The following is a 21,414-nucleotide window of genomic DNA, read 5'->3' on the forward strand; positions in this document are numbered from 1 at the left end:
TTTTCTCTGTCGATGGAGGAGAGTTCTGCGCTCGTTAGCAATGGTTAAAGAGTTGAGCAACTGTTGGGGGTTTTGCTGGGCCATATTGAAGGAATGGCCGGAGGGGACAGTACCAACTACTAAGTACGGGGGAGGAGGGTTATGCTGGGTACTGTGAACTGGTTTGGTACTTTTTCTATATGTTAATATAAGTTGAAATGTTAAGATACAATAAAGTGAAAGTTGGGGGGGAAATTGTGATTGCTATGGCAGCGGGACGCGAATGGAGAGGGTTAAGTAAGGGAGAGTGTTCGCAGTGGAGCCCCACTCTTGCTGAGAGGAAGAATGCGTTATATTGGGGGGGTTAGGGGGGCAGGTTGGGAGGGGGCAGGGGGGGGTGGGAGGGATGGGGCAGCTCATACTTGGGAAATTGGATACTTTAAGAAATGATGAGCCACATGATGGGAGAGTGTATTAAAATATTGAGTTGGAATGTGAGAGGTCTGGCAGATAAAACACGGCGGGCGGCAAGTCTGCAGTATGTCCGAGAGCAGAAGGTCTCAATGATATGTCTGCTGGAGACACATTTAGTGCGGGAGAGGGTGAACATATTGAATAGGCGCTGGATACAGAGGGCGTATCATTCTACTTTCTCGACGTATTCTAGGGGTGTGTCTGTGTTAATACCTGCGGGGGTGCAGTATGAGGAGGTAATGGTAAAAGAGGATGTCGATGGTCAGTATGTGGTGGTGAAATGTAAAATGAATGGAGTATTGATGTGTATAGTGGCAATGTATATTCCGCCCCCATACTCAAGCAAGAAGATAAGAGAGGTGCTGGAGAGGGTAGAGCGCTGGGGACCGTTACCATTACTAATTATCGGCGACCTTAATAATATATGTGATGACTTTTGGGATAAGAACAAAAACCCCCAGAATAGGACGGCGGGACATATCACTACGTTTGGGACTTATGTCGGGGAAGTGGGCATGGTTGATTTATGGAGAGTTAGGCATATCGGGGAAAGGGCGTATTCATGCTACTCACCAGCTCATGGTACGCCGTCTAGGATTGATCTGGCACTGGGTAACCGATTACTAGATACGATGGTAAGGGACGTGAGATATTTACCTAGGGCTCTCTCAGACCATAGTCCAGTTGAAGTGGAATTTCGATCAGTGGGGACACGGAACGGGAGCAGAAGGGAGTGGAAAATTCACCCTAATTGGCTACACAGTATAGACTTGGAGAAGATTAAGAAGGAATTGGTGGAATTTTTTGAGATAAATGAGGGTAGCGTAGATGTGCTTATTGTGTGGGAAGCCATGAAAGCGTACTTGAGAGGGCTGTTGTTTAGGGATATTAGCAGGTGTAAGCGGAAATCGAGAGAGGCAGAGAGGCTGGCGATAGATGGGCTGAGGGTGGCTGAAGATGAGATGGTAATAATGGGTACTTTGGAGGCTGGGAGGAGGTTAAAGGCAGCTCAAAGCCAGCTAGAGGCGGTCTTGCTGAGTAAGGCTGAAAGGAAGAGGGAATTCATGAATTTGGTCTATTACCAGGAGGGTGAATCAGTGGGTCATTTGCTGTCGCTGGTGGCATCTGCCCAGAGAAATACTTCCTTTGTTCACTCTTTGGTGACTGGGAGTGGTGTTGCTGTTTCTGAGACTTCAGAGATTTTGGAGACTTTTGCAGATTTTTACGCAGACTTATACTCCTCTCGGGTAGATGGGTCAATGGAGGACACGGTGGCGTTCCTTGAGGAGTTGGAGCTCCCGAGGCTGAGTGACACAGCTAGGGAGGATTTGGAGGCTCCCATTACGGAGGAGGAACTGGGACGGGCATTGCAGTCGATGGCTAATGGGAAGGCGCCTGGCGTAGACGGATTTCCTGCCGAAATTTATAAAAGCTTGGGGGAAGTGTTGAACCCTAAATTGAAGGCGGTCTTGGAAGAGGCTACGCATGGTGGAAGGCTACCGGCATCTATGCGGGAGGCCACAATAGTGGTGATTCCAAAGGAGGGGAAAGACCCGACACAGCCGGATTCATATCGGCCAATTTCTTTGCTTACTATCGACGTTAAACTCCTGGCTAAGGTGTTGGCGATGAGGTTGACAAGTGTTATTTCTGGCCTGATACACTCAGACCAGTCTGGCTTTATGCCTGATAGGTCAACTGCGATTAATCTACGAAGGCTGTATATGAACTTGCAACTCAAAGCCGATAACTGTGGCCAGAGAGTTATTGCATCTTTAGACGCTCACAAGGCGTTCGATAGTGTGGAGTGGGGGTATCTCTGGCAGGTGTTGCGAAGAATGGGGTTTGGACCGCAGTTCATATCATGGATTCAATTAATGTACTCGATGCCGATGGCCAGGGTTAGGGTAAACGGGGAGTTGTCACGGACCATTCAATTGGCTAGAGGGACGAGACAGGGGTGTCCGCTTTCCCCCCTTTTGTTTGCTCTGGCAGTGGAACCACTGGCCGCTACGCTTCGACAGTCTGATGAGATGACGGGGTTTAAATATGGGGTGATTGAAGAAAGGGTGGCGTTGTATGCGGATGACATTCTGCTATTTCTGGCTGACCCGGTTGCATCCTTGGAGGGAGCCATTGGGATTATTGAACGATTCGGATCAGTGTCGGGACTTAGGATAAATTGGAGTAAGTCTATCTTGTTTAAGGTGGACGATGTGGATGGGGAGCCATTGGAGGACGGGCGACTGGAGGTGACGAGTAAATTTAAGTACCTGGGAATATGGGTATCTATGCCGGTCACTGACTATATACATGAGAATCTGACTCCAATCTTGGGTGCCCTCAAGGCAAAAGGGGATGCATGGCTTAAGCTACATTTGTCTGTGGTAGGCAGGGTGAATCTTATCAAAATGATTCTGATGCCGAAAATACTGTATATTCTTCACAATGCGCCGGTTTGGATACCACGTGGGAAATTTAGACAGATCAACTCTCTGTTTAGGAATCTGATTTGGGGGAGGCAGCATCCGCGTATCAAACTGGAGACACTTCAGCGACCCAAGGATGATGGGGGTCTGGCATTGCCTAACCCTGAGTTGTACTTTCTTGCAGCCCAGAGTCAGCATTTAAGGGGCTGGGCGCATGAGGGGTCATCTGGGGCAGTACAGCGGTTGATGGAGGTGGTGACAAAAAGAAGGCCAGTGGTGCAATGTTTGGAGGATGGATCCTTGGAGAGTTTGGGGAAGCTATATCCGACTTTGCTGTTGATACGCAAGCTGTGGAGTAGATTGAGGCACATACGTGGGATCACGGACTTAACTAGATACTCGCCGCTATGGCATAATAACAATCTGAAAGAATTTGAGGCATTGGGGGTACTGATAGAGTGGTTGGGCAAAGGGATTCAGTATGTGTATCAAATAATTGAACAAGGTGAACTGAAATCATTTTCCCAATTGCAGGCGGAATTTGGTCTTGGGTCTGCAGGGGAGTATCAATATTTGCGGATGAGGCATGCCTTTGGAGCTCAGAGTAGGAACGGAGGTATTAGGATTCAAAGGGATATAGTACTGGAGTATGTGTGTAATGATGGGTCGACTGGAGGAGTCATATCCACTCTGTACAGGGATCTGTTGCACACTTTTCTATTGGGGTTTCCAATAATGGCAAGAGCTAAATGGGAAAGGGATTTGGGCCCAATAGATAACGAGACTTGGGAGTCGGTGTTGGAATGGATCCCAAGACTGTCGCTGAGTGAACCGTATAGACTGTCACAGCTCTATGTGATACACAGAGTTTACAGGTCTCCGATGGTGCTATATAAGGCAGGATTGCGTAATGACTCTGAATGTCCGAGGTGTAAGTCTACGGATGCAGACATTTTCCATATGATGTGGACATGTCCGAGGTTGGCTGCCTTCTGGGTGGTAGTTTTGAGTCGTATGGAAGGTGCGTATGGATGCACGGTGCCAAGGGATCCAGTTGTCTGTTTGTTGGGATGCGTGGATGAGATTGGAGTGGATAAACACCTAAAGATAGCTATAGCCAGATTGTTGTATATGGCTAGGAAGGTAATAGCTAGAAACTGGATTAGGGAAGAGCCGACGTCAAGAGGAGAGTTCCTCCAGTATGTGAAACAGGGCCTGACACTAGAAAAAGGGATTTATAAGAAGAAAGGGAAAACTGAAACGTTCAATAAAATGTGGTCTCCATGGATTGCTATGGGATAGTAATGTGAAGTGTGGCTTATACGAATGGTTGAGGGATTAGATACTCTATAGTTTTAATGATGGTAGTAATTAACAAGATGAGCTGCTTTGGGATCGAAGGGGGCTGTTTGAAGGGGGAGGGGGGGGAAATACTCTATATTGAAAATGTAAATGTAACATGTTAATTGCCTTGTTATTCTTAATAAAAATTTATTTGAATTAAAAAAAAAATCCGCAGCGGGTGACTTGACCCTTATTTCACAGCTTGTTGGGGCGTAACAGTAAACTTTTCAATAAATAAGGAGATCCACAGCCCAAGGCTATTTCTGCTATGAAGGTTTTCATAGGAATTGAGGGAACGTGCTCGGATACAGTGTTATCTGAGCATGCTTGGGCGTACTCGAAAAATATGTTCCAGTCCCCGCAGCTGCATGTCTCTCTGCTGTTCGACAGTCGCAACATATGCATGGACTGCCTGTGTGTAAAGGTACCTTTTCACTGAGCGACTTTAGAACGATAGCGATCCGTGACGTTGCAGCGTCCTGGATAGCGATATCGTTGTGTTTGACACGCAGCAGCGATCAGGATCCCGCTGTGACATCGCTGGTCGGAGCTAGAAGGCCAGCACCTTATTTCGTCGCTTGATCACCCACTGACATCGCTAAATCGGCGTGTGTGATGCCGATTCAGCGATGTCTTCACTTGTAACCAGGGTAAACATCGGGTTACTAAGCGCAGGGCCGCATTTAGTAACCCGATATTTACCCTGGTTACCATTGTAAATGTAAAAAAAAAAAACACTACATACTTACATTCCGGTGTCTGTCGCGTCCCCCGGCGTCAGCTTCCCTGCACGGTGTCAGCGCCGGCCGGCTGTAAAGCAGAGCACAGTGGTGACGTCACCGCTCTGCTTTACGGCCGGCGCTTACACAGTGCAGGGAAGCTGACGGCGAGGGACGCGACAGACACCAGAATGTAAGTATGTAGTGTTTGGTTTTTTTTTACATTTACAATGGTAATCAGGGTAAACCTCAGGTTACTAAGCGCGGCCCTGCGCTTAGTAACCCGATGTTTACCCTGGTTACCAGGGGACTTCGGCATCGTTGGTCTCTGGAGAGCTGTCTGTGTGACAGCTCTCCAGCGACCACACAACGACGAAACAGCGACGCTGCAGCGATCGGCATCGTTGTCTTTATCGCAGCTTAATGTGACGGTACCTTTAGGCAATCCCTACATGTGTTGTGGCTGTCGAACAGCGGAGAGACATGCAGCCGCGGGGACTGGAACATATTTTTCGAACACGCCAGAGATACTCGGATAACACCTTACCTGAGCACGCTCGTTCATCACTAATGGCCATGCATCAGGAAAGGAACTTCTTATTTTCTGACTTCTGAAGTGCTTCTTGTAGTTCTTTGCTTCTCTGCTTATCAATTATTTCCATCTCCCTCAATTTCTGCAAATAAAATAAGACAAGCTAAAACCAAGACAGAATACAAAAATAAAACAAGCAACACGCAGAGCACTACACAAACTGTACAGGTTGGTTTCATGCTGGAAGCCGTGGGTCACCTGGGAGATCTCCGTATTAATGATGTTGTAGTATTGCTTTCCTCGACCCAGAACTTGCATCTCTTCCAGGAAATCCCATCTCTCTTGGATTTCTGCAACCACTGAGAAACCATCATTAAATTATAACTGAAGAACTCAGCAGTGTATTCGAGTCTATGATGGAGCCATTCTTAGGTGGTCAAAAACAACAAGGAAACATTTTTACAGCATTTTTTTAAGCCCTTTTTTGTCCAACACCAGGCGCATTGAATTGAACTTGTCCCATTGCTGCAGGGACTCAAACATTACTCTGGTAACACCTGAGCACGTTCTGATAACGCTATACCCAAGCACGCTTGCTCATCAAAAACCCAACAATCAGTGCAGAGACTGACAGGTCACATGATTGGCGATTTTGAGAACCTGAAGCAAAATAAATAAGAAAAACCTGAATATATGAACAGCAATGTTGGAAAATAGGAAGTCTTTTATGTGACAAAGGGTGTTTATTAATGGAGCACACTCGGACTGGGTAGCGGTTAGCAGTGGGGTACCACAGGGGTCAGTATTGGGCCCTCTTCTTTTCAACATATTTATTAATGACCTTGTAGGGGGCATTCAGAGTAGAATTTCAATATTTGCAGATGACACTAAACTCTGCAGGGTAATCAATATAGGGGAGGACAATTTTATATTACAGGATGATTTATGTAAACTAGAAGCTTGGGCTGATAAATGGCAAATGAGTTTTAATGGGAATAAATGTAAGGTCATGCACTTGGGTAGAAGTAATAAGATGTATAATTATGTGCTTAATTCTAAATCTCTGGGCAAAACCGTCAATGAAAAAGACCTGGGTGTATGGGTGGATGACAAACTCATATTCAGTGGCCAGTGTCAGGCAGCTGCTACAAAGGCAAATAAAATAATGGGATGCATTAAAAGAGGCATAGATGCTCATGAGGAGAACATAATTTTACCTCTATACAAGTCACTAGTTCGACCACACTTAGAATACTGTGCACAGTTCTGGTCACCGGTGTATAAGAAAGACATAGCTGAACTGGAGCGGGTGCAGAGAAGAGCGACCAAGGTTACTAGAGGACTGGGGGGTCTGCAATACCAAGATAGGTTATTACACTTGGGGCTATTTAGTTTGGAAAAACGAAGACTAAGGGGTGATCTTATTTTAATGTATAAATATATGAGGGGACAGTACAAAGACCTTTCTGATGATCTTTTTAATCATAGACCTGAAACCGGGACAAGGGGGCATCCTCTACGTTTGGAGGAAAAAAGATTTAAGCATAATAACAGACGCGGATTCTTTACTGTAAGAGCAGTGAGACTATGGAACTCTCTGCCGTATGATGGTGTAATGAGTGATTCATTACTTAAATTTAAGAGGGGACTGGATACTTTTCTGGAAAAGTATAATGTTACAGGGTATATACACTAGATTCCTTGATAGGGCGTTGATCCAGGGAACTAGTCTGATTGCCGTATGTGGAGTCGGGAAGGAATTTTTTTCCCCAATGTGGAGCTTACTCTTTGCCACATGGTTTTTTTTGCCTTCCTCTGGATCAACATGTTAGGGCATGTTATGTTAGGCTATGGGTTGAACTAGATGGACTTATAGTCTTCCTTTAACCTTAATTACTATTTAACTATGTAATTTTTCTGATTTTTTTTTGTTAAGCAGTACCACTTGAAAAGACTGTATGTGCACGTAGCCCCACTTAGGGTATGTGACATAATAAAATGGACACAACAGAATAAGGAGTGCCCTCTTATGCCACACATACAGTATACCGGGGCAGAGTTATCCATGTATCTTCTGGTGTAGATACACTGAGAAATATGTTTAGCCAATAGTTACTTGAGAAGCCTTTCTGCCATTGTTCTGGCATATGCAAATGTGTCTATAAAAAATTGTCTTTTTTGGGGGAGGGGGGTGGACAATTGTTTTGCAATTCTTCTGATCACTCTTCATACCACTCTAAATATAATACAAATAGCCGCTATAAAAACTGAAGCAGGAACTTTGTGAGAACCAAAATTTGTGTCAGTCTCAAAACTTTTGGCCATGACTGTATATCAGGAAATTGTAAGAGCCCTTTAACAATCTTTTGTGAAGAACTTACATTCATCAAATCTGTCCCTGTCCTCCGTGTCATCTTCTTGTGTCTGTGGTACTTGAGGTATATCTGGCAACTCCTTCCCTGTAGCCATAAGGTTCTGAAGTCGACTTTTCTCTTTATCGAGGTCTCCTGAAGAGTTTAAAACAACATTTTAAAAGTAACAACAATATTCCGAATGAGCGATCAAATACGAAGAAATAAAGTTTGGGATTTTTTTGTCAGGTTATGTTGACGTAATAAAAGTTGCATGCCTCAATCTTCAAGAGAAGAAAAGTGATAATTGGTAACAGACCCTCTGCTCCATAGTGTCCGTACTGACTAGACTTGATGTGTATCACAAAGAGCACAGATAAAGCTATGGAGGACACGCACCTGTGTACTGATCAGCCGCACTGTGGACACTAGGGGTACCGTCACACAGTGCAATTTTCATCGCTACGACGGTACGATCCGTGACGCTCCAGCGTCGTAACAATATCGCTCCAGCGTCGTAGACTGCTGTCACACTTTGCAATCTACGACGCTGGAGCGATAATTTCATGACGTATGTGCGATGTAGAAGCCGTTGGTTACTATGCGCACATCGTATACGATATATGTTACACCATGCAATCATGCCGCCACAGCGGGACACTAGACGACGAAAGAAAGTTTCAAACGATCTGCTACGACGTACGATTCTCAGCGGGGTCCCTGATCGCAGGAGCGTGTCAGACATTGCGATATCGCTCGAACGTCACAGATATATCGCTCGAACGTCACGAATCGTGCCGTCGTAGCGATCAAAATTTCACTGTGTGACGGTACCCTAGGTCAGACACGACTTACTAGTTGCTTGAGGTTGGAACTTTTCTCTGGTGTAAGCATCCCCAGCTCGGCACCTCTCCGCAGGACGCAAGCTTGGTCTTGTAGTGGAGGCTTTTGCTGGGCGAGATATGGACACAAGAGGCCTAGTTTCGGTATTGCTGGTACTGGGGTGGCATTGGATTGGGAGAGCACCACCACCTGTAGAAACAAAATATGTAGTTTGCACCAAACATTCATGTTGACATGCAGAATTTAGCAATTACTAATACATTTGTCAAGAAGCCATGCTAATAGGCCAAACCTTGTTTTATAGAAAATAGGGAACTAAACAAAAAGGAAGGTTCCCCCATTTATTTATTTTTTACAAATTTAGTGAGAAAATTCCAGCCCAGAAAATAGCCAGAATAAGATCATTATCTTGAAGAGGATCTGTCAGCAGTTCTCATTCTATTTAATCTGAGAGCAGCATAATATAGAGTAAACGAGTCTGATTCCAAGGATGTGTCACATACTGGGCTGTGTTGTATTTTCAATACAATCAGTGTTTTATCAGGATGTTATCACTGCAGGACTAGGAGTCATGTGCAGGCCAGTCCAGCTAATCTGTGTCACCTCACCCTGATTGGCAGCTTACTGACAGTGTACACAAGAGGCTGCCAATCAGAGGTGTGGGCGGGGTTATACACAGCTCCACATTATGAACACTGCCCCATCTGCAACAGATAAAACTGAGATTTTATCAAAACTACCCAGAGCAGTCCAGTAAGTGACACATCCCTGGAATCAGGCTTTCTTACCCTATATGGTGCTGCTCTTGGATTACACTACAAAAGTCTGCTGACAGATTCCCTTTAATTTTACATTATTGACAAATCTGCAGATAATCCCTGTGTCCTACATGTAGATTTAGGTGCAAGTTGGCAGCAGATTTCACTCTTTGCAAAGAGTAAAACCTTCAGCACTTGAACCGCAACTATGCATATAATCCCAGATGTAAAATCTATAAATTAGGCAATGGATTTGTGCATGGCAGAAAAAAGATTTCCTATCCTTGGGGGGCCCGCTTAGACATCAGGGGTCTTGCCTCAAATTGCAACTCGTGAAATCAGACGTGACATAGACTCATGGTTTTGAAAATAAAATCGCAGTTTGGTGCCAGAATATGAATAGTTACAGAATATAGAACAATACCTGTAGGTATGACAGAATTTCACAGCCCACTGAGCGTTTGCACCATAGTGCCAGTGCACCTCTTCATGTGCACATTCACTACATACATAAATGACAAGTTATATGGAACAGATCCTATAGAAATACCGTACATTGGCCCCGATACACTGTTTACCTTAAATGAGTCAGATCCGAACAGACCTTAGTGATAACCCCACACTAGTAGAGATACGCCGTATACAGGTCTTACAGATTGCCTCCTATGTTCTAGACGTGACCAGTGATCTCACTTCAGCCACTACACCATTTTGGACAGTGCAAACATAACGAAGCACCAGGGTTATCATGAGCGGTATTTAACGTTGCGCGGGGCGGTAGCCGTGGGCGAGGTACTCTTCCCTTGCGCCCCGGCACATTACATGAAGGTCCTAACTTGATGTGTGGACTGGTGCTGTAAGGGCGATAAACCAATGCAGGTCTCATGTAACCAATCACACTGGTTTGCCAGGACCAGATGTTAACCAATTCATGAAAGGAGACCAACAGTTTTTAACAAACTATGCTTTACTAAACAGCCTTTGCGTGGCAACTATGTACACAGGATAGCGGGTACACAACTTCACACATGTTTCTTCATTTATATGGAGCATCTCAATACAAAGTCTCTTTACTTCCTCGGCCTCAAACCTTCCTGCCCTCACTGGTCTCCTCCCCTTCGCCACCACCTAGCTTAGCACCCTAGTACAGTCTGTGAAAACCATTTCCTCTTCCCGCAGCTCCGCGTCTGATTCTCCTCGTAGAGGAGAGGGTTTGCCAATATGGCCGGAGTCACCTTCAAGCTCTCTGACACTTAGGGAACTCCCGCCTGGGGCACTCAGTTTGTCTCACGTTCTATTCCATCTATTACCTTTAACGGGGCCAAGCTGCTAGGCGTACCTTCTCCGGACCCTTCTCACTTGGACACTCTGGTCTATGGTCAGCACTATGAGCTGGCACTGTTCTCTCTGCATCTCTGTAACTCTGTGTGTTCCTCAGGATCACGCTATCTTCGTCACCCTTCTCCTCTCTTTACACAGAACACCCACTGTATTGCAGCCCTGCTTTGCACCCAGACCAAACGTCCTCTCTAGCTGCAAGCTAGGCTCGGTCTGAATCACTACCACATAGTGATCCTTGTACATAGTTAAATGTTGGGACTAGCCCTGAGAAGTAGGGACTATGTCTTACCCTAATCTCTGTCTGTTGCTGGGCAGAACTCGCCTTCCCCAGTACAGTGCAAAACATAACAATACACCACAACACAATTCACCTTACACATCACAATAGCACATTACGTTACACACTTTACATTATACACGGCACTGACGCCTTAAAGCGGTAATATGTCCATCTCCTTATACTAGTATACAGAACAGATACTGTATGATACCGTACATAACATACTTTGCATTTGTTCTCTGATCTGACGCTGCTGGAAGTTTGTCAGCTTGGATTCTTGCATCATCACTGGGGAAAAGAAAGACATTGGTTTTTATTATATCAACTGATATAAATTCCAGAAGTCTTTAAAGCTAAACAGTCCTGAACAGCAGAGTTGGTGCGAATCGATTCGTGGGACCCAATCCTCCGGCCACATCGGTAATCTATAGCCGCTGGATGGGAGCCCTGAGAACCATCTCCGACATCCTGGGATCCGCGGCTGCTCTTATTTTGGTTAGCCGGCCTCATGTGTGTTACGTGACTAAGCCAAAATTATCACTGTTTTACACAAATTTTTAGAACCTGTGCCAAAACCTATGTGAAATGTTTGCATGTCTACAAAATAGTCGTTAAAAAAAGGCCTGGAACAAGTACAGTTGTGTCTCAACTATGGTTTACAACAGCAATTTGTACAAAATCCGACTTTATCCTGACACATTTGACACATCCTAACAACATTTTACATCATATCTACGGTAGTCCATCTGTTGGTGGTAGATACAAAGCAGCAGGGCTACAAGAAGCCTTGACCAGGAATATTATCCAGAAGAAACACCTACTTTAGGGTACTCAGTCCTATTGAGTATAGTGGAGGGTTTTGTCATCTTGTAGGGTCACTACCACCAGTAGCTAGCACTAGAAAGATATCATATACAACTAGTTCTACTTAATGAAAACCTGTAACCCATCCCAAGAAAAAAAGTTGCATTAAGAGGCAAATTCTGTTTTTGCACTGATGAAGGGCAAGCACCCTGGAACAGATGCCTCTAGTTAAAGTCTTGCTTTGTAGCTATGGTAGCACTAGTGAGATAATTTGCTTTGTTCTGGGTGAGAGCGAGTTTGCATACCTTTTTACCCAGGAATTATTGCCTTTAATACCCCATACAGAACTCGTCTCCTTAATGAAAACCAGTTACCCCTTATTCCCCCAAATCTGCATCAAGGTCATCTTCATCAGCCAGTCAAACCCTGTCCTGGGCTGATGAGGGGCAAGTACCCTGGACCATCGGTGGCAGACAGAGTGTCTGGCCTGGCTTATATTGCTCATCATAATACAAAGTTATGAAAGTGTTGGCCATTGACTTGCAGGGAAGCTACTTCCAATAAGTGACGCCGGCAAGAGACGTTCTCTCTTGGTGAGACCTACCGTAATTTGCATATCTACAAGATCCAAGATAACCACCACAAATAATGTGTCTGTATCTGTTTAGATTTCTTGCACAGAATATGGCAGCATGTTAGTCAATAATTAATGGAATTAATGGAAATATGATGGAAAAGGACTATCTTGAGCCCTTGCAACCATCTTACCTTGGTGTTTGTTCTTGGCAAACAATAGGCCCCTACTGCAGCTAGGTCGAAAATCACTACTGGTCAAGTGTATCCCTTTATGGCCCTAGGCTACTCTTCTTTATCCAGCTATGTTCAGTAGGAAATCATGCATGTCAAAAAATAAATGTCATACGTGGTTGTAAGAACACAAAAAACTAATTCAGTATTCCCTAAGGATATATACATGCCATCTTTAGTTTTAGACTTCAAAAATTGCCTAAAAAAACGGTCAGAAAACGATCTAAGGAATCCTCTTATTAATTTCTTTAAAAAAGAAAAACTTGCTTTTCATATCTTATGCCTTTTGGGCATCTTTTCCAAAAATTCCAAGCAGTTAAAGGAATTGAGCAGGCGATTCTTCACGCGTTTCCCGCTACGATTCCGCTTCATACTTTACAATAATAGTCAACAGGAAGGCAGAAAAAAACAAATTCCTGGGCATCTTTTGGAGCGTTGTGAGCATTTACGCCTACATTTTTTTTTGCGCTTTACTCATTGCTCATTGGAGTTAAAATGTCCACAAATTGCCCCCAAAAATGCTCTAAAGAAGCCCAAAAAAAGCTTAAAAATTAACACCACTCAAAAATGTTTACAAACAAATTCAGGAAACTAAAAAAACATTCAAAAAGACGCTTCCAGGAAAAAAAAAAAATTGCCGGCGTTTTGTGAAGCATTTTACCAATAAGAAGGATTTACCTTATTGGCATGGACAACTTATCTCAGAGTGGGGAATCCCGATCCTGCACATATCAATTTATGCACAGTGTACACAGAAAGCTGCCAATCAGTGGTGAGGGCGGGGTTATACTGAGCTCAGCATTCAGAGAACTGCTAGATCTGCAGCAAAGAAAACTGTGGTTTTATCAAAACTGCAGCAAGAAGCCCAGTAAGTGACTCATCGCTTAAAAACAGGGTTTCTGCACCTACAGGTCCTTCTCAAAAAATTAGCATATAGTGTTAAATTTCATTATTTACCATAATGTAATGATTACAATTAAACTTTCATATATTATAGATTCATTATCCACCAACTGAAATTTGTCAGGTCTTTTATTGTTTTAATACTGATGATTTTGGCATACAACTCCTGATAACCCAAAAAACCTGTCTCAATAAATTAGCATATCAAGAAAAGGTTCTCTAAACGACCTATTACCCTAATCTTCTGAATCAACTAATTAACTCTAAACACATGCAAAAGATACCTGAGGCTTTTATAAACTCCCTGCCTGGTTCATTACTCAAAACCCCCATCATGGGTAAGACTAGCGACCTGACAGATGTCAAGAAGGCCATCATTGACACCCTCAAGCAAGAGGGTAAGACCCAGAAAGAAATTTCTCAACAAATAGGCTGTTCCCAGAGTGCTGTATCAAGGCACCTCAATGGTAAGTCTGTTGGAAGGAAACAATGTGGCAGAAAACGCTGTACAACGAGAAGAGGAGACCGGACCCTGAGGAAGATTGTGGAGAAGGACCGATTCCAGACCTTGGGGAACCTGAGGAAGCAGTGGACTGAGTCTGGTGTGGAAACATCCAGAGCCACCGTGCACAGGCGTGTGCAGGAAATGGGCTACAGGTGCCGCATTCCCCAGGTAAAGCCACTTTTGAGCTACAGAGAAGCAGCACTGGACTGTTGCTAAGTGGTCCCAAGTACTTTTTTCTGATGAAAGCAAATTTTGCATGTCATTCGGAAATCAAGGTGCCAGAGTCTGGAGGAAGACTGGGGAGAAGGAAATGCCAAAATGCCTGAAGTCCAGTGTCAAGTACCCACAGTCAGTGATGGTGTGGGGTGCCATGTCAGCTGCTGGTGTTGGTCCACTGTGTTTCATCAAGGGCAGGGTCAATGCAGCTAGCTATCAGGAGATTTTGGAGCACTTCATGCTTCCATCGGCTGAAATGCTTTATGGAGATGAAGATTTCATTTTTCAGCACGACCTGGCACCTGCTCACAGTGCCAAAACCACTGGTAAATGGTTTACTGACCATGGTATTACTGTGCTCAATTGGCCTGCCAACTCTCCTGACCTGAACCCCATAGAGAATCTGTGGGGTATTGTGAAGAGAAAGTTGAGAGACGCAAGACCCAACACTCTGGATGAGCTTAAGGCCGCTATTGAAGCATCCTGGGCCTCCATAACATCTCAGCAGTGTCACAGGCTGATTGCCTCCATGCCACGCCGCATTGAAGCAGTCATTTCTGCCAAAGGATTCCCGACCAAGTATTGAGTGCATAACTGAACATTATTATTTGTTGTTTTTTTTGTTTGTTATTAAAAAACACTTTTATTTGATTGGATGGGTGAAATATGCTAATTTATTGAGACAGGTTTTTTGGGTTATCAGGAGTTGTATGCCAAAATCATCAGTATTAAAACAATAAAAGACCTGACAAATTTCAGTTGGTGGATAATGAATCTATAATATATGAAAGTTTAATTGTAATCATTACATTATGGTAAATAATGAAATTTAACACTATATGCTAATTTTTTTAGAAGGACCTGTACATCATGCTGCTTTCAGATGGGGTAGCAAAAATCTGGTGACAGTTCCCTTTAAATATCCTTTTATATATATACGGTACTTTTTGACTACGAGTTACGTTGTAGATGTTGTATACGTAATATACTGAACCAGGTAAACTAAACATTGAATATGAAGTTACCTTTTAGTAAATCTTGCGTCTCTTTACTGTATTGAGGTGGCTTAGTGTTGGTCCAAAGACCAGTGCCCATTGGCACTTGTACATTTCCATTCTTCTGAGACATACTGGAAATACTGAAACCCACAATGGTTAGTTAAAAAAGGCATAAATGAAAACTAAAATACATTTCAGGCCAGTCTTCTGTCTTTTACATGAGAACAAATCTGATAGCTGCAAATTAGGACAATGAGAGCCCTGAGGGTGGGGACAGGGATTTTGATTCTACATGTCGGATAACAGCAGCTTGTCAGAAGCTGAGAGGAAGAGAAGGGGTATGAGCACATAACTGCTGTATACAAATTAATTGGCTCAAGAGAGCTAACTAGTATATTAGGATATTAGGAGTTAACTCCTCTCCTGGAAAGTAACTACTGCACACACTGGGTAAGGATCTGGTGGCCAAACTCAATGGAAACAAGCTGTACACTATGTAAAATAAAAGCTCTCACAGGGGGGTAAATGACAGCAGATAGGAAAAGCAAGTAAATTGAAAACTTTCTATGCTGTCTAACTAAATCCTAATAAATTAAAAATACCTATTTAATGAATTTGGCACATCCTTCACTCTAGTGTAAGAAGTGTACTCGAGTCATGTATGTGTTGTGAATTCTGTGGCCAAGCTCCCTCCTGTGGTCATGAGTGGTACTGCGGCTGGTTCTGTCTATAAGCTTCCTTTGGTGGATGAGAGTGGTACTGCGGCTTCTGAGTTTCCTTCCTCAGGTGATGAGGTTAAGTCGTTAGGTGCTGCTCTATTTAACTCCACCTGGTGCTTTGATCCTGGCCTCCAGTCAATGTTCTAGTATTGGTCTTGCTTCCTCCTGGATCGTTCCTGTGGCCTCTCTATCCTGCATAAGCTAAGTTCTGCTTGTGTTATTTTTTGTTTGCTATATTTTCTGTCCAGCTTGCTATATTGTTTTCTTTTTGCTTGCTGGAAGCTCTGAGACGCAGAGGGAGCACCTCCGTACCGTTAGTCGGTGCGGAGGGTCTTTTTGCCCCTCTGCGTGGTTGTTTGTAGGTTTTTGTGTTGACCGCAAAGCTATCTTTCCTATCCTCGGTCTATTCAGTAAGTCGGGCCTCACTTTGCTAAATCTATTTCATCTCTGTGTTTGTATTTCATCTTTACTCACAGTCATTATATGTGGGGGGCTGACTTTTCCTTTGGGGAATTTCTCTGAGGCAAGGTAGGCTTATTTTTCTATCTTCAGGGCTAGTTAGTTTCTCAGGCTGTGCCGAGTTGCATAGGGAGCGTTAGGCGCAATCCACGGCTACCTCTAGTGTGGTGTGTTAGGATTAGGGATTGCGGTCAGCAGAGTTCCCACGTCTCAGAGCTCGTCCTTTGTTTTTGGTAATTGTCAGGTCACTTTGTGTGCTCTGTACCTCTATGTCCATTGTGGTTCTGAATTACCTGTTCATAACAGTACTGGAGGCCCAAAGTACTAATGCTTCTCAATAGAGGGAAAAGAGAAGTTCTGAGACCATTTTTTTTTCTTTGCACTATGTTCTGTCTCTCTTTTCCCCTTTACATCAGGGTGGTTCAGAACACAGGTGTGGACATGGACATTCAAGGTCTGTTCTCTTTGATGGATAATCTCGCTATAAATGTACAGAATATTCAAGATTTAGTGGTTCAGAATCCTATGTTGGAACCTAAGATTCCTATTCCTGAGTTATTTTCTGGCGATAGAGCAAAGTTTTTGAATTTTAAAATAATTGTAAACTATTTCTGGCTCTGAAACCCCGCTCCTCTGGTGATCCAGTTCAACAAGTTAAGATCATTATTTCTTTATTACGTGGCGACCTTCAAGACTGGGCATTTTCCCTTGCGCCAGGAGATCCTGCATTATGTAATATTGATGCGTTTTTTCTGGCGCTCGGATTGCTGTACGACGAACCCAATTCAGTGGATCAGGCAGAGAAAAATTTGCTGGCTCTGTGTCAGGGTCAGGATGAGAGAGATTTATTGTCAGAAGTTTAGAAAGTGGTCCGTGCTCACTCAATGGAATGAAAGTGCGCTGGCAGCTATTTTCAGAAAGGGTCTCTCTGAAGCCCTTAAGGATGTCATGGTGGGATTTCCTATGCCTGCTGGTCTGAATGAGTCTATGTCTTTGGCCATTCAGATCGGTCGACGCTTGCGCGAGCGTAAATCTGTGCACCATTTGGCGGTATTATCTGAGCATGAACCTGAGCCTATGCAGTGCGATAGGACTTTGACCAGAGCTGAAAGGCAAGAACACAGACATCAGAATGGGCTGTGTTTCTACTGTGGTGATTCCACTCATGCTATCTCCGATTATCCTAAGCGCACTAAGCGGTTCGCTAGGTCTGCCACCATTGGTACTGTACAGTCGAAATTTCTTTTGTCCGTTACTTTGATCTGCTCTTTGTCTTCCTATTCTGTCATGGCATTTGTGGATTCAGGCGCTGCCCTGAATTTGATGGACTTGGAGTATGCTAGGCGCTGTGGGTTTGTCTTGGAGCCCTTGCAGTGTCCTATTCCATTGAGAGGAATTGATGCTACGCCTTTGGCCAAGAATAAGCCTCAGTATTGGACCCAGCTGACCATGTGCATGGCTCCTGCGCACCAGGAGGATATTCGCTTTCTGGTGTTGCATAATCTGCATGATGTGGTCGTGTTGGGGTTGCCATGGCTACAAGTCCATAACCCAGTATTAGATTGGAAATCAATGTCTGTGTCCAGCTGGGGTTGTCAGGGGGTACATGGTGATGTTCCATTTCTGTCTATCTCATCATCCACCCCTTCTGAGGTCCCAGAGTTCTTGTCTGATTACCGGGATGTATTCGATGAGCCCAAGTCCAATGCCCTACCTCCGCATAGGGATTGTGATTGTGCTATCGATTTGATTCCTGGTAGTAAGTTTCCTAAGGGTCGACTGTTTAATTTATCTGTACCTGAGCACGCCGCTATGCGGAGTTACGTGAAGGAGTCTTTGGAGAAGGGTCATATTCGCCCGTCATCGCCGCCATTGGGAGCGGGTTTCTTTTTTGTGGCCAAGAAGGATGGTTCGCTGAGACCTTGTATTGATTACCGCCTTCTAAATAAAATTACGGTCAAATTTCAGTACCCCTTGCCGCTGCTGTCTGATTTGTTTGCTCGGATTAAGGGGGCTAGTTGGTTCACCAAGATAGATCTTCGTGGTGCGTATAATCTTGTGCGTATCAAACGGGGCGATGAATGGAAAACAGCATTTAATACGCCCGAAGGCTATTTTGAGTACCTGGTTATGCCATTCGGACTTTCTAATGCTCCATCAGTGTTTCAGTCCTTTATGCATGATATCTTCTGAGAGTACCTGGATAAATTCCTGATTGTATACTTGGATGATATTTTGGTCTTCTCGGATGATTGGGAGTCTCATGTGAAGCAGGTCAGAATGGTGTTCCAGGTCCTGAGTGCTAATTCTTTGTTTGTGAAGGGGTCAAAGTGTCTCTTTGGTGTTCAGAAGATTTCATTTTTGGGGTTCATTTTTTCTCCTTCTACTATCGAGATGGACCCTGTTAAAGTTCAGGCCATTTATGATTGGACTCAGCCAACATCTCTGAAGAGTCTGCAGAAGTTCCTGGGCTTTGCTAATTATTATCGTCGCTTCATCGCTAATTTTTCTGGCATTGCTAAACCGTTGACTGATTTGACCAAGAAGGGTGCTGATGTGGTCAATTGGTCTTCTGCTGCTGTGGAAGCTTTTCAGGAGTTGAAGCGACGTTTTTCTTCTGCCCCTGTGTTGTGCCAACCAGATGTTTCGCTTCCGTTCCAGGTCGAGGTTGATGCTTCCGAAATTGGAGCAGGGGCTGTTTTGTCGCAGAGAGGTTCTGATTGCTCGGTGATGAAACCATGCGCCTTCTTTTCCAGGAAATTTTCGCCTGCTGAGCGAAATTATGATGTTGGCAATCGAGAGTTGCTAGCCATGAAGTGGGCATTCGAGGAGTGGCGTCATTGGCTTGAAGGAGCTAAGCATCGCGTGGTGGTCTTGACTGATCACAAAAATTTGACTTATCTCGAGTCTGCCAAACGGTTGAATCCTAGACAGGCTCGTTGGTCGCTGTTTTTCTCCTGTTTTGACTTTGTGGTTTCGTACCTTCCGGGCTCTAAAAATGTGAAGGTGGATGCCCTGTCTAGGAGTTTTGTGCCCGATTCTCCGGGTTTGTCTGAGCCGGCGGGTATTCTCAAAGAGGGGGTAATTTTGTCTGCCATGTCCCCTGATTTGCGGCGGGTGCTGCAAAAATTTCAGGCTAATAGACCTGACCGTTGCCCAGCGGAGAAACTGTTTGTCCCTGATAGGTGGACGAGTAAAGTTATCTCTGAGGTTCATTGTTCGGTGTTGGCTGGTCATCCTGGAATCTTTGGTACCAGAGAGTTGGTGGCTAGATCCTTTTGGTGGCTATCTCTGTCGCGGGATGTGCGTTCTTTTGTGCAGTCCTGTGGGATTTGTGCTCGGGCTAAGCCCTGCTGTTCTCGTGCCAGTGGGTTGCTTTTGCCCTTGCCGGTCCCGAAGAGGCCTTGGACGCATATCTCTATGGATTTTATTTCGGATCTCCCCGTCTCTCAAAGAATGTCGGTCATTTGGGTGGTTTGTGATCGCTTCTCTAAGATGGTCCATTTGGTGCCCTTGTCTAAATTGCCTTCCTCCTCTGATTTGGTGCCATTGTTTTTTCAGCATGTGGTTCGTTTACATGGCATTCCAGAGAACATCGTTTCTGACAGAGGTTCCCAGTTTGTTTCGAGGTTTTGGCGAGCCTTTTGTGCTAGGATGGGCATTGATTTGTCTTTTTCCTCGGCTTTCCATCCTCAGACAAATGGCCAGACTGAACGAACCAATCAGACCTTGGAAACATATCTGAGATGTTTTGTTTCTGCTGATCAGGATGATTGGGTGTCCTTTTTGCCTTTGGCTGAGTTCGCCCTTAATAATCGGGCCAGCTCAGCTACTTTGGTTTCGCCGTTTTTCTGTAATTCTGGGTTCCACCCTCGTTTCTCTTCAGGGCAGGTTGAGTCTTCGGACTGTCCTGGTGTGGATACTGTGGTTGATAGGTTGCAGCAGATTTGGACTCATGTAGTGGACAATCTGACTTTGTCCCAGGAGAAGGCTCAACGTTTCGCTAACCGCAGGCGCTGTGTGGGTCCCCGACTTCGTGTTGGGGATTTGGTTTGGTTGTCATCTCGTTATATTCCTATTAAGGTTTCCTCTCCTAAATTTAAGCCTCGTTTCATTGGTCCATATAGGATTTCTGAGGTTCTTAATCCTGTGTCTTTTCGTTTGACTCTTCCGGCTTCTTTTTCCATCCATAACGTGTTCCATAGGTCATTGTTGCGGAGATACGTGGCACCTGTGGTTCCATCTATTGATTCTCCTGCTCCGGTTTTGGTTGAAGGGGAATTGGAGTATATTGTGGAGAAGATTTTGGATTCTCGTGTTTCGAGACGGAAACTCCAGTATCTGGTTAAGTGGAAAGGTTATGGTCAGGAAGATAATTCCTGGGTCTTTGCCTCTGATGTCCATGCTGCCGATCTGGTTCGTGCCTTTCATGTGGCTCATCCTGGTCGGCCTGGGGGCTCTGGTGAGGGTTCGGTGACCCCTCCTCAAGGGGGGGGTACTGTTGTGAATTCTGTGGCCAAGCTCCCTCCTGTGGTCATGAGTGGTACTGCGGCTGGTTCTGTCTATAAGCTTCCTTTGGTGGATGAGAGTGGTACTGCGGCTTCTGAGTTTCCTTCCTCAGGTGATGAGGTTAAGTCGTTAGGTGCTGCTCTATTTAACTCCACCTGGTGCTTTGATCCTGGCCTCCAGTCAATGTTCTAGTATTGGTCTTGCTTCCTCCTGGATCGTTCCTGTGGCCTCTCTATCCTGCATAAGCTAAGTTCTGCTTGTGTTATTTTTTGTTTGCTATATTTTCTGTCCAGCTTGCTATATTGTTTTCTTTTTGCTTGCTGGAAGCTCTGAGACGCAGAGGGAGCACCTCCGTACCGTTAGTCGGTGCGGAGGGTCTTTTTGCCCCTCTGCGTGGTTGTTTGTAGGTTTTTGTGTTGACCGCAAAGCTATCTTTCCTATCCT

The 21,414-nt window shown here is 44.6% G+C and overlaps 1 protein-coding gene across 1 annotated transcript in view; it reads right to left on the reverse strand.

Moving 5' to 3' along the window:
- Positions 1–5,464: 5,464 nt before the first annotated feature.
- C8H22orf23 (chromosome 8 C22orf23 homolog) overlaps positions 5,465–21,414 on the reverse strand; it is a 29,059-nt gene continuing 13,109 nt past the window's right edge. Inside the window, exons 2-7 of the mRNA XM_069735927.1 lie at positions 15,311–15,423; positions 11,276–11,338; positions 8,684–8,860; positions 7,859–7,984; positions 5,736–5,836; positions 5,465–5,619 (exon numbers count right to left, since the gene is read on the reverse strand). Of these exons, the coding sequence (XP_069592028.1) occupies positions 5,527–5,619; positions 5,736–5,836; positions 7,859–7,984; positions 8,684–8,860; positions 11,276–11,338; positions 15,311–15,413 (663 nt within the window). The 5' untranslated portion in view covers positions 15,414–15,423 and the 3' untranslated portion in view covers positions 5,465–5,526. The remainder of the gene's footprint in view (positions 5,620–5,735; positions 5,837–7,858; positions 7,985–8,683; positions 8,861–11,275; positions 11,339–15,310; positions 15,424–21,414) is intronic.

This window comes from Ranitomeya imitator, chromosome 8, assembly GCF_032444005.1.
Source record: "Ranitomeya imitator isolate aRanImi1 chromosome 8, aRanImi1.pri, whole genome shotgun sequence".
Lineage (NCBI taxonomy): Eukaryota > Metazoa > Chordata > Amphibia > Anura > Dendrobatidae > Ranitomeya > Ranitomeya imitator.